This window comes from Ptiloglossa arizonensis, chromosome 5 (genome assembly GCF_051014685.1).
Source record: "Ptiloglossa arizonensis isolate GNS036 chromosome 5, iyPtiAriz1_principal, whole genome shotgun sequence".
In the NCBI taxonomy this organism is placed as follows: domain Eukaryota; kingdom Metazoa; phylum Arthropoda; class Insecta; order Hymenoptera; family Colletidae; genus Ptiloglossa; species Ptiloglossa arizonensis.
The window spans coordinates 5,493,240-5,509,356 of record NC_135052.1 but is presented as its reverse complement, the minus strand read 5'-3'; the positions used below and the strand labels follow the sequence as shown (position 1 = coordinate 5,509,356).

The following is a 16,117-nucleotide window of genomic DNA, read 5'->3' as shown; positions in this document are numbered from 1 at the left end:
ATTCGATCGAAATCGGTTTCACACCTTGCCGGCTGTGTGAAATCCTTTCTCGAGCGCGAGAACATTTTTGCGGGCGAAACGTAACGCGAATCTTCCGCAACGTTGTCTCGGGGGACTGATTAACTCCAGCTGGACTTTTAACCCTGTTTTTTTGACACGGTTTTGAGGAATGATAAACTATGTGAAAGATCATTTGTATTGTTTCGTGAGTGGATATAGTATACACGTGGAAGAGTATACGTTACAAAATATTGTTTAGGTAAAGGTCGTTTAAAGAAGGTCGTGCCAAACTTTGGGAGCAAACTTGAGAAATGTTCAACAAGAACGAGTACGAAAGTTGTTTATTCGTGAGTTATAAAAATGATCGTTGAAAAATCGACCATTTGATCGATTTCTACGGTGAAGATTCGACGAAAAATTTCCATCGTTTTTCCGTTCGAATAACGATTGAATCGAAGGTTCAACATTCGCGAAATAGACAAAGGTATCGTTTCAACGTCCGTCGACCGAGCGTTAATTTTTTGATGCATTTAGGGGAACGTGTCATCTCTCGGGTTGCAGAAACGTGTCACGCGGAAGATGCACGCGGATATCTCTCGTTTTTTTTGTCAGTTGCCGCCTGCCCCTCGATCGTTTATCACGTGCACGAGGGCATCGTGTATATTTTGGGGGTTGAACCGGACGGAAATGTTGGAAGTGTCTCTAGTCACCTTATCTCCGCCCTCGAGAGCGCGTATGCTAAATTGAATATGAAATTATGTGGCTTATCGCTCGAGCGAACGCGTGGAAACGAGATAGAGCAGCGCTAAGCGATTCCCTGCTAGAGATCGCGTTCAATTTATGTCTGTTCTTTTAGCGGAGTTTAACGTTCATAGAAACGCGATTAACCGGTTTCAAGCTCGATGGCTATTTGAAATATTCATTTGTGATCGACGCTTAACGAATTCTATAAATTGCGATCGCGTTGCGAATTAGTGAATCTCTTCGAAGAAATTTCATTCGTAGGTGTACGATTAAAAGTAGAATTAACCCTCGAAGGGAACACAGTTCAGACGGAGTCGGTTAGAACTTATTCTCAGGTATACGAAGTCTGATTTCACTTCGATCGACGCTTTTGTTGAGACAATAGAGAATCGTGCTTCCAAGAAATTCAATTTCCAGCAACATTAATAGTACCACTATTGAAGTGGTTGAAAATTCAATTTCCAGCAACATTAATAGCACCACTATTAAAGTGGTTGAAAATTAAATTTCCAGCAACATTAATAGTACCACTATTAAAGTGGTTGAAAATTAAATTTCCAGCAACATTGATAGCACCACTATTGAAGTGGTTGAAAATTCAATTTCCAGCAACATTGATAGCACCACTATTGAAGTGGTTGAAAATTAAATTTCCAGCAACATTAATAGTACCACTATTAAAGTGGTTGAAAATTAAATTTCCAGCAACATTAATAGTACCACTATTGAAGTGGTTGTAAATTAAATTTCCAGCAACATTAATAGTACCACTATTAAAGTGGTTGAAAATTAAATTTCCAGCAACATTAATAGTACCACTATTAAAGTGGTTGAAAATTAAATTTCCAGCAACATTAATAGTACCACTATTAAAGTGGTCGCGTGATTTAACCCTTTGCACTCGAAGCTTTTCTCCTACCAGAAACTAGCACCTCGATGAAATCCTTCGAATCGTGTAATTAATTTAAAACGGAGCATTTTCATTTCAACATTTCATATACATATGTTTACATCTTGCAAGAAAGGAGTAATTGAATTTTAATTTCAATTCCAAACCACGATGGTTTTCCGAATTGGAGAAAGTACACCGAATTATGTGACGATCGAGGATCGTCTCTCGAGTGGAAAGGGTTAATATAATAAGGTGAACGTTAAGTTTGATAGCAATAAACTACGCGAAGAATCATTTTTTCAACCATCGGTGCACCTGTTTGCAAAATACAGCAAAACGACATTCCTTTCTCACGTTTTCAGCGGCCGTCGTTTCGTTATTTAGTTTAATCACGTTCGTATAAATCGAATGAACTTGTTCGCAATTATTGGGTTGTTCGAAAAGTCATTTTGTTTTTCAAAATGGAGAATACATAATTTAATCAAATATTTATGCACTCTAAAAGAATCATGTTTCATTTTCACCAAAAAAAAAAAAAACGAAATGTCTCCGAACAACCCAATAGTTAAATTTTCCCGAAATTTACTCCGCGTTTAATAGCTTTTCTTCTTCAAAATTACTTCGAAGGTACTCGTCTAGACTAGAATGCTCGTTAAACTTACCAGTCTTGACTTGATACTTCAAAGTGGTGGAGCAATCGATAAGGAGTTGCTGGAGCGTCAGACCGCTGTCAGGAATTTCAAGATCCAGCAGACGCATCATCTCGGAGGGATGATGGAAGTCGAGAACCTTCGCGTTGCGATCGTTCGTGGACTTGATGAAATCCAGCAGGATATCCACCACCTTCATCAGGAACTCCCTGGTCGCCGGGAAACCTTCGGCATTGTGCGGCAGGATGTCTGAGAGCAAGAACACAGACACTCAAAATGCGTTACGAGTCCGAGACTTGACATTTATTTCCATTATCGTTCTAATATCGTGCAAATTGTGGAAGTCGGAAGAAAATTTGTTCGACAATGGTTACGCTCTAGAAAACTCATAGTGCACGGAGAAAGTGACAAGATTCGAACATCATTTTTAACTTGACCCGAACGAACAATCTTTTTCTAACGAATCGGATATCACGTACCCCAACATTCGTTTGGATACTCATTTTATTCATAATTTGGACCCAGACTAATTTGATAAAAATAAGAATAATTTTCATAAATCCCGATCTTTACAATGGATATTCCAACGTTTTCGATTTTCTATTGGGTCGTTCGGAAAGTCATTTCGTCTTTTTGGTGAAAATGAAACACGATTTTTTTAGGGTGTATAAACATTTTGTTGAATTATGTATTCTCCATTTTAGAAAACGAAATGATTTTCCGAAGAACTTAATAATCTAGTCCCTAATTTTATCCTCAGCGGACTTGACGAATTTTATCTAAACGTATCCTTCGTTTCACCTTAGGAAACAATTGGTCAAATATCTTCGTTAACATTGTATTATCAAATCTGTGCGACATATAAAATAATATTGATTTATCTTTGTAACGTGACCGAAGTTTAGTCTTTTCTTCTCCAGCTTTTTCCATCTAGTATTTTCGTACAAATTCCTTTACAACTCCTACAATTTCACAGATATTAACGTGGCAACTGTTACTGCACCGATGCGTATTTGTTTAATTTCGAGGTACGAAGAAACATACAATTACGACAATAATTTAAATAAAGGGAACTCGATGTCCATCGAATGCAGCAATAATATTGACCAGATCGACTTTGGTTAAGGTAATCGTACAAGTGGCTAACGTAACAGTCTACGATGACTCTCTAATTGTTATAATCAAGTGAAATCTCTTCTACGATAGTGACATTGATCGATTTGATACCGTCTTATCGAGCGTCTGTTTGCCCGGCGTTCCGTCGTATCGACCTACCGTCGGGTCTCCGACGTCCTCGCAGAAAACGTAAATTATTAGAATGATTTCACCTCATCAAACAATTGAAAGTATAGACCTATATTGACACACTCTCACTTGTTTGGTGGGATGACACCATCTGACTTCGTCGTCCTCTTCGACTTCTTCTACGGTGGCGATGATTAGCTGATCGTTTTATCGTTTGGAAACTGGCATGCGGTTGTAAAATCGAGCTATTACAAACAGTCAGCATCGTGCACAATCAAAATGCGGATTGCAGTTTATTTTGTACCCGATGCGGATGATTCGACGTATTTCTTTTTCAACGTGCGTGCAAGACGTGCCACTTTTAATTATCGAGTGAGAAAACGGTTTCACGACTTCGAGGCTACAGAAATTATTAACTCGAATCGAACACGCTCGATCGATCTGAGTCGGAATTGAAAACGATCGTTGAACACCAACTCGGACAGAGTTAACTTCTTCAACGTCGAGCGAGCATTTGTTGCTCAGTTTCGCGAGTACCGTAAGCTCTCCAAAAGATTTGAACATTTATTTTTGATTAACCGTGACCTCGTGAAATATACTTTGATTTTGAGTAGGTTCGGTGTTCGAGGCATCTTCTCCACCGCGCTCCGATGGAGACAACATAAACTGCCTGCAGTGGGACATTTCAATGCGCCCTCGCTAAATCCTACGTAGATTGAACTGTCTTTCCGTTGCAGGGTAACCATAAAGTATCCTGCTGAATATACCACCCTTCAATTCCCATTGTATTAAGGAGATCCCGTGGATAAACAGATACAGACGACTCGGCATCGACGCTTTAAAACTCGTTACTTTGTTTCGCGAGCAACCGAAGCCAACTGCAAATATTGCGTTCTCGAACAGAAACATTTCTTTTATAAACTACGGACAAAACTGTTAGATTCACGACCAGAGTTAGAAAGTATTGTACATTAGCAAAGTTCGTGACCAGCGTTACAAGTGTCGTACATTCGTGAAACAAGATTGCAAGATACCAGCTTGTTCGAGAACTTTTATCGTTTTTCCATTGTAAAAGAATACCATGACACTTCGACGTTTGAACAACCGTAAATATACGAAGACTCGACGTATCTGTATGAAACTTCACACTTGTTCGTCGAACGGTAGTATCATCATTCGAAAAATCAAACGACGAACCTAATAGCTCCGTTTCTTATCGAACGACAAAACTTATCGAGCAACCTATTACATGAAACTTCACACATGTTCATCAAACAGTGATACCATCTTTCGAAAAATAAAACGTCGAACCTAATAACTCCGTTTCTTATCGAACGACAAAACTTATCGAACAACCTATTACAATGTACATATATCTTACTGTGGAGATATTGAATGATTCGACTTCGTGATCGGTTATACATAATATTCGAAGACTCGATGGATCTGTATGAAACTTCACACTTGTTCGTCGAACGGTAGTATCATCATTCGAAAAATCAAACGACGAACCTAATAGCTCAATTTCTTATCGAACGACAAAACTTATCGAGCAATCTATTACATGAAACTTCGCACATGTTCGTTAAACAGTAGTACCATCTTTAAAATGAAACGACGAACCTAATACCTTCGTTTCTAATCGAACGACAAAACTTATCGAGCAACCTATTATATCGGTGAAGGGACACTAGAACATCGATAAGGATATTTTCAAGAAGCGAAACCCTCTCGGAGAGATAAGTGTATCTTTCGATAATCACGCAAACGTCGAATGAGATGGGAAAAGAAGGGAGTTCAGAACCTTATGGTGAACCGGCCTGAGCCTCTGGTTAGACAAGGGAAAAACCCCGGCTTCCAAGGGCTCTGCTTCGAGCTAATCCAGCTCTATCAATCTAACGTCCGAAACTCGACAGACTCTCCTTCTTTCGAGGTTTATGGCACTCTTTGGCGAAAACTTGGTCGAGCCGAGGATATTAAATACCACGAGCCCGGCTAATCGAAGCGGGATCGAACTTAGCTCCGTCAAACGGTTAGGTGGTTTCGACAGAGGAATGCATGCAATCTCACAGGTCACAGGTTGAAAAGTTTCAACTGTTTAAGCGAAACTAGGCGCGTCGTTTTGGCACCAGATGCACCACACCCTCCGCCCGTGGCTTTAATCAAAGCGCCTTCTAGGGGTTGTTACACGCGGCAATTAGTTCCACCGATTTATACGCGGGATTACGAGGTTAATTTATTGCTACGAGTCGAAAGAAATACCGCGAAATAGCACTTGGAGTTTTATAGAAATCTCGGAGCTTGCAATTATTCCATTCCACGAACGTTGCAAGCCGAATACGTTCGGGGACACTTGTACGGAATGTTTCGTAAACTCGCGACAATACCAAGATTCGTTCCACGAGTAGATAACATCGTACGAACGTAAACCGTACTATAGTTTCCGAGTTATAGTAAATCGAAGCAAAAATCTTGACACTTTGATAGTCGCCGACACGTATATGCGATGTTATTTCGATCACTGTGTCACCATTCATCCAATTTGTTAACTTTACTTTTTACTTTACCTCTGTGGTCGCGCTAGAGTATTCATAAAACGCTGCATTAACAAATTTTTAATCGAGAAACCGTTTGGAGGCTTCTTTCGTCACGAAAATCATCAATATAATTTCTCGAATAATTCCGAATCTACTTTTGTATCCTCCTCAGATCACGAATTAGATCGTTCGTGACGTATTCGTCGATGCATCGATTCGCTGAGAGAACAATATTTCGAATAATTCAGAAACTATGGTACACACAGTCTCTACGTTCATAGAACGAAGCTTCACTCGTATTAAAGTGTAGATTTATTTTCTGCGCATTTCCGAATCAACCTGCACTTTTGTGTACAGTATACACGAGCACTATTTGTCGATATTTGTTCGCCAAATTGTTCGTGAAAATTTTCCAGTCGAAATTAAGCTCGTTCCCGTCGCATACGTAACCCGGTGATATTGTTTCGCATCGAGGATACTTTAAATTCGATTTTTAGTCACGAAGCGAATCTTATCGGTATCCGACACTTGCCAAACTGCAAACAGGACCGTGACAAGCATACCCTTCCGCCCTTTCTGCGGCGTGTAATCTGTCCTCAGCCACTCGTCGACTACGAGTCTCTTCGAGCCAATTCTAAATCCTCTATTATTATGCACCCTTCCGAGCCGCGAGCTTCGCAAAATCAGGACAATATTGTGACTCCCGGATTTCATTCTCGAGAAGCCAAGGCCGATTTCGGATACGGGGTGTGGGCTGGAAAACGCCTCGGTGCGAGTGCTAATTTTTACGTATTCGCAGCAGACGCGAACAAGAGGGGAATAGGACGAGCGAGTAGAAACGGAACGTGCCTGACCGGACGAACGTTAAGTCGGTCAGTAGTTCCTTTCAGCGGTGTAGAACGATCGTTATTCTTGTCTCCGTGGATGATCCTCGGATCTAGAATCCCTTTCGATGTCCAGATCACGCTCGATATTCAACATAGTTCTGAAAAACGGTTCAAATCTTTTCTGGCTTCTGGTACTCGCTGATCCGAACAAGAAACGCTTGTCCCTATTTTCGCGAAACTTCGACGTACGAATATCGATCCCAATTACAGAGTAATCCGTGTTGTTTTTCAGAAAATTGCTACCACGATCGTTGTTGATATGCACTTAGCTCGTGTAACCCTTTCGTGAAATTCGAAAACCAGACAACGCCCAATGTGAACTTTTCTTAAATTGAAACCTTACTTTTCGTGCGTTTATTGTTATCCGAATATTATTACCCTTCAATGAACGATGGAAGACCAAATATAAAGAATTAAAGTAAACGTTCGCGTATTATTGCATTCCATTCAAAGTTCTCGCAAAAAAAATAAATAAATACTCCCAAAACGATCCAATTCGTTGCAGAGAACTCTCCCAATCGAAATACCGGTTTTGTCGATAAACGAAAACAATTTGTACAGGATGTTTCCGAGAAGTTTCGCTAAATCTAATAAAATGTACTCGCAGGGATTTCTCATTTCGCTAACGTGAGCACCTTTTGTTATCGGGGTTTATTCGTTGCTTACATTTTGGAAACAGAGGAATTGCTTATCGTATTACATCAACGCGTAAACATTTACTTAATTTACATGCTCAACGAGTTGATCGGTGTCGATAAACATTCGATAACAAAGAATACAAATTCGCTAGATATACCATCACTCACAAGTATCAGGACAAAGTCTGTTAACGAAACTCTAGTATTGAGCGTAATTATCTCATTTAGTTATGAAATTTGAACTGCTTCCGTTATCTGATCTAATCATAGTTACGTGCTTAATGTCGGTTATTTGGAAAAATAACGATCAGTTCAACGATTCGATTATTTTGCTTGTCTAATCACTTTCTGGTACTTATATCTTTCGATTTGTTAAGATTATGAAAGTCTAATTCCAACAAGATTGTAACGTGTTAATCACAGACTGTAATTAAGACACGCTGAAGGTACATCGAAGAGAGAAAGATGTAGATATTGCTTAATTTTTTCATGAAAGTTTTAAAATATTATAACGCGTAACCTTTGTTACACTTGAAAACTTCTAACTTCTAATATAATACATTCGGAGTTTATTGATAATAGCGAATCGCTATTTTAATCACGGAACCGATATTTTATATACGATCGCGATAATAGACGCATGATTCAACCGCGTGTCGATTTGCACAAGAATAATTGTTAAAAATACATAATACCACCTCATACGTTTTTAAACGCTTCATCGATGTCTCGACGAAGTTGTGTCTTTTGCAGTTACAATGCTCGCGATGGATCCTAAAAGAGTTTCTACCCTCGTCGTGGAAGCTCGTGCTTTAAAAAGAGTGGAAGAGAATCTCGAAACTGGTGTTGGAAGAATCGTAACAGCTTCCGCTGTTTGGTAAATTTTTCACGAGCAACAATTTTTCCCGTATTATTCTCGAGTGCAACGTCTACTTCCTCCTGATTATTATATAATTATTGTGTGTAAGAGTTTGTCAATGTGATCCACAAAATCTGCCGAATATCCGTTCTTTGTGGCTGACATTTACGAGACAGTGTTAACCGCAAATGGGATTCTGAACTTTCGTTACACTCGTATGTGAATTGAATCAGAACATCGATACCAATTTCCTCTAGACGGGCATTTTACACTAGCTAATTCGACCCGTTTACGCTTCCAAACGAAGTAACAGGTTATCGTTACGCGGTTTCAATATGGCGGACCCTCTACTTTACTTTACACTTATCGTCAGGCAGTGACCAAACGATACGTGTTCACCCGAACAAAATGAGCGTCGAAGATTCGAACTCGGTAGACTTTATTCCATCTGGATATATAAAAAGTTTGGCATACTATCTCCGATGGACAGTCTCGTCGAATGGTTCGAAATAAGGCGGGAATTTTTTAAAGAACATCCACGATACAATTTACGATTTTCTACGCGAAATCCAAAGATACAAAGATATCGAGTGTTTGTCGAAGCGAAAGGATAAGACATATTTTTTCGCAACGAGCTAAAATGATACAATGATCGAGTAATTACGCGTATCTCGGACAGCCCTTTGTTTTTCTATCCCAATCTCTATTATTCGAATCGAAAATCTCTTCGTGGAGTCGACCAATCAATTTTTAATAAATTCAACGAGTCCTGGAGTCTTAAAAATTCCAACTATTTTTCAAACTGACCCTGTACCGATCCATATTTTTCGGCAGTTTCTTACACGAATTCCTTGCGCGATAACTCTGCTCGTACCGTTTGCTCCTACGATTTAAACCAATTTCTCAAACTCCGAAATCTAAACAAAAGATCGAGAATATTGAACGAAAGTTACAAAGGTATAAATTCAGACCCAAGATTCGAATATTTCTCTACACCCTCTTACATGGTAAGCAGTCGAATTATCGCGTGTAAACGAAACTCGACATAGTCGATTTAAACCTTTGACTGCGATCGGTTCCTACGTGCGGTCGACCGATCGATCGATCAGCGTGCTGTGAACGCCTACGAGCGTTCAATCTATACGTATGCTCGATACGCGAGAAGATGATCCGCACAGAGCGTGCGTTTCACGTCGAAATCGTCCGCAGTCAAAGTGTAAACGAAGAGTACAGTTCGATCGAGAGAATCTGGCTTTCGAACTTTGCGCGAGGTTATTCTCGAATGCTCGCTATTCGCTCGAAAATGTTTGCAAAACGTCTAACGCATGCTCGAACATCAAAATACACCTACGTCGATCCTGTCTGAGAACTTACCCGAATATTTCAGGTTACAGTGCTCCTTGGAGAGCGCGTACGTGTTCTCGGAGCTCATTAGTCTGGTGGGTGAATGCGTCCGGGCGAAATTCTGAAATTCACAACAGAGATCTGTCTTTCGCGAAACCGTGAGCTCTGCGATCAACATTCACCGCAATACACGTTACTGGCATTCGTGAGAAAGATTCTCAATACACAAATACTAATACATCGTACGATCAAACTCTCGATACGTCGTCGACATCGTCTCGCTAATTTCGCCGAGCGAAAAAAGAGAAACGGTCGACGCGGGAAAGTATTATCGAACAAGCCTCGCAACGGAAAAGTTTCTTTTCTAAGACAACGACAAGTGGATGCGCGCGATAAGAGTTATCACGGAAAGAAAACGGCAAACGATGAAAAAGGAAAGAAAAAAAGAAATCGGTAAGAAACGTAAGGTAATTCTACACCGACAATGTAAAGGATTGTAAAACAAAAGTGAAAGAGTCAAGAGATGAATGAACGTGCAGCGAGATGGGAACAACGCCTTACATATAAGTATTCCTTGATCGCTGTGATTTTAGTGCCGATCATTTGCACATTGTCCATGTCTCTGCTTGTGCCCCTCGCCTCAGTCCCTACAACAATCAACAACAGTGTCCGCTTCAGTGTTTCGCGCTGCTTTTTCCAGCGAGCTTTGAGATAAAATTGCAACAAACTGCGAAGCAAGAATAACACGCCGAAGGAGCACGGCAGGCCGAGCGACCAAAGAAACATGGACAGAGAGCATTTTTTTGTGGTCTCGGAGGCAATAAGGCTTAACAAGCGTTTCCTCGTTACTGGAAAAAAAAGGCGATAACTCGTTATAGACGAATCGTCGTTGCTCTCTGAACCGATCGACCGGTCCTCGGAGCGTGAACAATTAAGCGAAAAGATCAAGCACGAACGTTTACGTCGCTCTGGCGGTAGGTCGGGTAGCACATAGAAGGAACACGTGAACGTGTGATCGAGAAGTGTAAGATTCGAAACGCAGATAGATAGAAAAAACGCTTGCACTACAGCGAACGCGATACGATACGCGAACAATCTATAGCTACGAACTTTGAAGGACGATAGGACTCGTCGAAAGAAACAAACAGTCTCGGTTACGTTCAGCTTCTCGATCCGTAAATAAATAATCCGTAATATCTAAGCCAAAATGATCTTTTATAAAAAAAAAGGTTGTCGATATTACTTCGTCGTGTATGAATTGAATAGCTAATTAGTTTTCAGATACACGTTCATCGAGACCGTGTTCGACTCCTTTCAATGAGTTCGTCACCTAAAAAGTATATCTATACTTCGTTCGCATACGGTGAAAATGCTTCGATTATAACGAGCGAGAGAGAAAGAGAGAAACATTAGTGCGCGTAAATTGCAAATCGTATGACTTTCGGCCCAACAACGATTAGATCACTGGTTGGTCGCGAAAAGAGAGAGAAATCTGCGATCTTCGCGGACGAGATGCAAATTTTATCCAATCTTTAAAAAAGTAAACCGAGCCTCCAATGAACACGCTCCCCCAGCATTTAAGAGGTTGCTCGATAAGTTTTATCGTTCGATAAGAAACGGAGCTGTCGAGTCGTTTTATTTGTCTAAACTATCGTTTAACGAACATGTGCGAAGTTTCGTGTGGATCCGCCGACTCGTTCGTATATTTTTACAATGGAAAAACGAGAAAACTTATCGAATAACCCGATACACGTTACAATGTCGACAAGAAGGAAGAATGTAGCGAAAATGAATCAGGCGTGAAAGCGATAGTCCGAGCCAAGAAGCGAGAATGTTTTCGAAGAAACGATATCACGGACCGCGATCGGGAAATAATTAGGGAAGCACGATCTACTCCGTCGGTGGCTAATTATTCGCCCGATACGGTCCAACGAAAATTTCATCCCCCCGCGTACGGTAGCCAGAAACATTTAACCTCGATGCGTTCCTCCATTGGTACTTTCGAGGTATTCGGTTGAAAAGTGTTCCGAATGTAGAGCACTCGTGTTTCTTCAACTGTACAATACCAATACCAAGAAATTATACGAGCATTCGTTCGAGTCTATCGCGACAGTTTACATTATAAAAAAAAGAAAGTATTAGATCGTACGGAAAGTGATTTCGTTATTTTCGGTGAGAATGAAACACAATTCTTTGAAAATGTATAAAACATTTGATTAAATTCTATATTCTCCATATTGGAAAACGAAACGACTTTCCGAACAACCCAACATACCACGATGGCTCGAAAGTGTGACCCGAGGAACGCACTAGGATTAAAAAGGCGATTTTAACTCGAGTTTTTGGAACCACTCTGGCTCCACGGTTCGCTTCCGGGGACACGTCTCGAGTAACAACAATCCCGCGAGAAAAGCCGCGTACGCGTCAGGTGTACAACGTAAATGACCGTAAAAAGTTGGATGCGAACGAAGAAGAAAGGTGGCCGGAAGTTGGACGACGCACTCACCAAAAGATCCGTTTCTCCTCTCCTCGCGGTCTCCTAGTTCGTAGGGTCCTACTACGCCGGGCGATCGACGGAAGGCGGCCTCGGGATACTCCCGAACAGGGGATGGAGTTGTCCTGGCGGTAGAGAAGGACTTAAGGGTGGATCGTCGACAGACTGGCGAAGCGGCGACGGGCTTCGGGGTGGTTTCCAAGGGACTGCTTCCAACCGAAAACGCCTGGACGACTCTCGAGCCTCGGCCTGACTCGGCCTGCCTCGAGTCTGCCTGACCCAGTTTCTTCCCGCACGACCCACGCAGCAGCCACCCCCTCGTGTCGACGGTGGCGGGGCCGTTTTCGCGGGGGGCGGGGCGAATCGTCGCCGCGAATACAGGGTTGTCGATGCGTCGGTGCCCACGAGGGTGGCCACGTGGGCGTGCCGATCCCTCGGCCAATCCACGAGAGGTACGCGTCTCCTGACGTCAGAGGGTGGATGACGTATCGTTCGTCGGTCTCCCTTGTTCGTCTCTCTCTGGCCCCTCGTCTTCACCGTCATCACCACCACCATCCTCGAGGCACGCGGTCGTGGTAGTGGCTCTACGTGTGCGGTTTTAGCGTCGGATGCCTCCACCGTCTCTTTTATATGTTTACGAATGTACCCTAACTTGGAACCGATGGCACGGCTGGCACCGACTCTCTCCCCTAGGAAGCCACTCGACGCGCGAAATCTCCGGCACGCTTGGCCGTCGGCCGAGATACGAGCCGGAGGAATCGCGTGGGCGGTGGGCGGTGAGGTGGGGAACGATGGTCTCGGAGGCATATCGGTTCGTAGCTTCGTTTCGGAACGACTCCGGATATATCGACGCGAAATTATTCCGGTCGCCGGGCAAGAAGGTTCGTCCGCCTAGGCTGCTGACAGTCACGTTAAATGGGTAGATCGAGATCGAGAGAGAAAGAGAGGGTGTGTGTGTGTGAGAAAGAGAGAGAGTGACTGTCACGATGTTTCGACAACGGTGGTAGGTGGCTTTGGAAGTCCTCCCGAGGAGAACCACGGATACGATATCAGCCGTCGAGTGGTTCGATATTAATCGAGAACCTCCTAGAAACACAGTAGCCAGCTTCTTCGCTAACCGGAATCTCGAAAGCTCGGTTACCGAGACATTTCTCGGATTTCGAGTCGAGATCCCGTATACCGTAAGGAATTCAAATTTACTTCCTTTCCCCCGAGGTTCTTACGTTTCCGATGAAGTCTGAGAAAACTTCTATGCACGCGCACGTACACACGTACACACCACCGACCACCTACGCCCCCGGTTCTGCGCAGGAACGTGGAATCAACAGGATGCACCGGAGGGTACGGAGACGTTGGACGTAGAGCCAACGGGTTTCCCCTCTCGGTGGAAAAACAACCGACGAACGAAAAGAGACGCACGTAGGCGAAAAAAGATCCAATTGCTGGCTCCTTTCGCGGAAAATGTCGCGACGCGCGCGTCCTCGGACCACCGAGGAAGGGGTTGAGAGGACACGGTGGAAAAAGAGAGAACGAAAGAGAAAGAGAGAAAGAGAGAAAAAGAGAGAGAGAAAGAGAAAGATCGTTCAGGAACATCGTGGATAGACCGGAGGAAGAAACAGAGGCAGACTAGGGCGGGAGAGGGGGTAGGAAGGACAAAATGGACGACAGCCAATCGGACGGTGGGACAAAATGGCCGACGGTTGAATTTAATCAATACTTCCTCTGTCCTTCGTGAGAGGATGGAGGACAGGGCGAGACCCAGAAAGTACCAGGGACGCGAGTGCTCGTCGTCGTCGTCGTCGTCGTCGTCGAGCGTACGTAATCGCGTCGTCGAGGTCGATACACCTTCTCCCGTTCTCCGTTTATTCCTCGGACACCCGGTATACACGATACCCACCACCACGAGTGCGTCCCGTCGCTCGTTACCGATGTTTCGTTTTTCTCGGATGTACCGAGTTTCCACGGAGTACGTGCACGGAAACCCTCGTTTCGAAGTAGGATTTCGTTCGTCGGCTACGCAGCTTATCGAGATTGAAATTCTTCGCGATTAGGAGATCACGAATCGGGATTTCCACGCGATTCGTCCCGTTATCTTCGTTCGTCCGAACGAACGATCGAGACGGAAGATGTGGCGATAGACGATCGCGCGATGACATTATCGTACGCGATGCGTTATGGAAATGTACACTGGATTTGGAACGCGATACGAATCTGACAGAAAGAGGAGACACGATTCGGAAGTCCCCGTGTTCGAACCGAGAGTCTCGGTTGATTCTATTACGAACAATAACGGTAATATCGACGTGTCCCGGTGAAAAGGACACGTGGTTCACACTAGGGTGCCGCGAGCAACGTTCGTTGCAAGAACTCGGTTCGCGATAGCTTCGAGGATTTATATCGCGAAAGATTTCCATTCTACGTCCGTTTGAAAATATTTCAATTTGCAACGTTTCTTTACCAAACCTAAGAACTTCAAGTGCAGGCTGATATCGAAGAGTTTCGATGGAATTCTAATAGCCCCGATCTTCGTTCAATTGTAGATTAGGAAGAATGTAGCAGCAACAAGCATAGGACCTTTCGTGTAAATATTTATTCGAAGTCTCTCTTCCATGGATACGAAACAATTATATGTTGATATAATTTCCGATAAACGAAGCATAAATATTTGATGCAAGAATAACAAATGACAAATATGACGAATGATTGTATGTGCAAAAGTATGTTGCTGAAAAAAGTATAACTGGTATGATAAAAATGTTTGAAAATAATTTTACGAAACAAGTTTTTCTACTTGTAATCAGAATCTTCGTTGCTTCTTCTGAAATTGAATTCTTCTATTTTATTTACTTCAGAGTATTTTATCCAAGTATTGTATTTAGTTTATTGCAAAACCATAGATAATAATTCGAAAATTATAGATGTGTACAAAGAAAATGTATATTCCCAAGTTTGCTTCGAACGATGTAGGTCGAAACATAAAATAAACGAAATTGCTGTGTGCCATAAATGGCTGCCATGCGGTAAAAGGTCAGGTAGGTTGAGGTTAGGTTTTAATAATGGTACTTTAGCCGCAGTTCACCTCCTACGCACTCGTATATTTCGTTATTTGTTTCTATATTCGCGTATCCGTTCCTCTATCCTACAAGAGTTTACGCCAAATAAATAAAAATAAAAGGAACAAATAATTAAAGTAGCTTTTATCGAAATATTTTTCATATTTTATTTAATCTCACCAATATGCGTAAATTGATATAACGGTATATGACTTCAACTATACATTTTGTTATCAACAGTCTGCATTTCGTGTATGTATCTTTACGATCTGAATTTTTGTTATCCGAATTTCAACGTTCGAAAAAAAATTTTTATACGAAAATTATTTCTTCCCCTACTGAAACGTTCTTCGGTCACTGTAAAAAGTAATTAAACAAAAAAACGCGATTTAGCACGAATCTGACAAATAATTGCTCGAATAAATAGTTTTAACGCATAACTTAATTTTCAGAAATAAGTAAATCGGAGGTAGAATAAAATTTAATTTCACGTAGTTAAATCCGCGAAGAGTACTCGTTCCATTTAACGGTCAAAGAGATACGAAACTCGTTTGATAAGAACATCGTCCCACGTAACTTGTTCTTTTCATTTCTGTTATTGACGCTTTTACGATACTTTATCCGGTAGATGGTACACGATCGATATCCGAAAATTTGTTTAACCGAACAGTCTTGTTACGGTAAACGAATAAACGGTACAATTGCAAAAAAAAACTGACTACAAATCTCTTTAAAAATCAACGTAATCCGGATCTGTCGACAATTGTAATATCG

General features: G+C 42.0%; 1 protein-coding gene across 2 annotated transcripts in view; it reads right to left on the bottom strand.

Moving 5' to 3' along the window:
• Gad1 (glutamate decarboxylase) overlaps positions 1-12,505 on the bottom strand; it is a 37,923-nt gene extending 25,418 nt beyond the window's left edge. The window contains exons 1-4 of one of the 2 annotated variants that reach the window (XM_076311947.1): positions 12,303-12,505; positions 10,358-10,443; positions 9,827-9,917; positions 2,299-2,535 (exon numbers count right to left, since the gene is read on the bottom strand). In XM_076311947.1, coding sequence (XP_076168062.1) covers positions 2,299-2,535; positions 9,827-9,917; positions 10,358-10,414 — 385 coding nt within the window. In that variant the 5' untranslated portion in view covers positions 10,415-10,443; positions 12,303-12,505. The remainder of the gene's footprint in view (positions 1-2,298; positions 2,536-9,826; positions 9,918-10,357; positions 10,444-12,302) is intronic. The other variant, XM_076311948.1, reaches the window with a different exon arrangement.
• Positions 12,506-16,117: the final 3,612 nt, after the last annotated feature.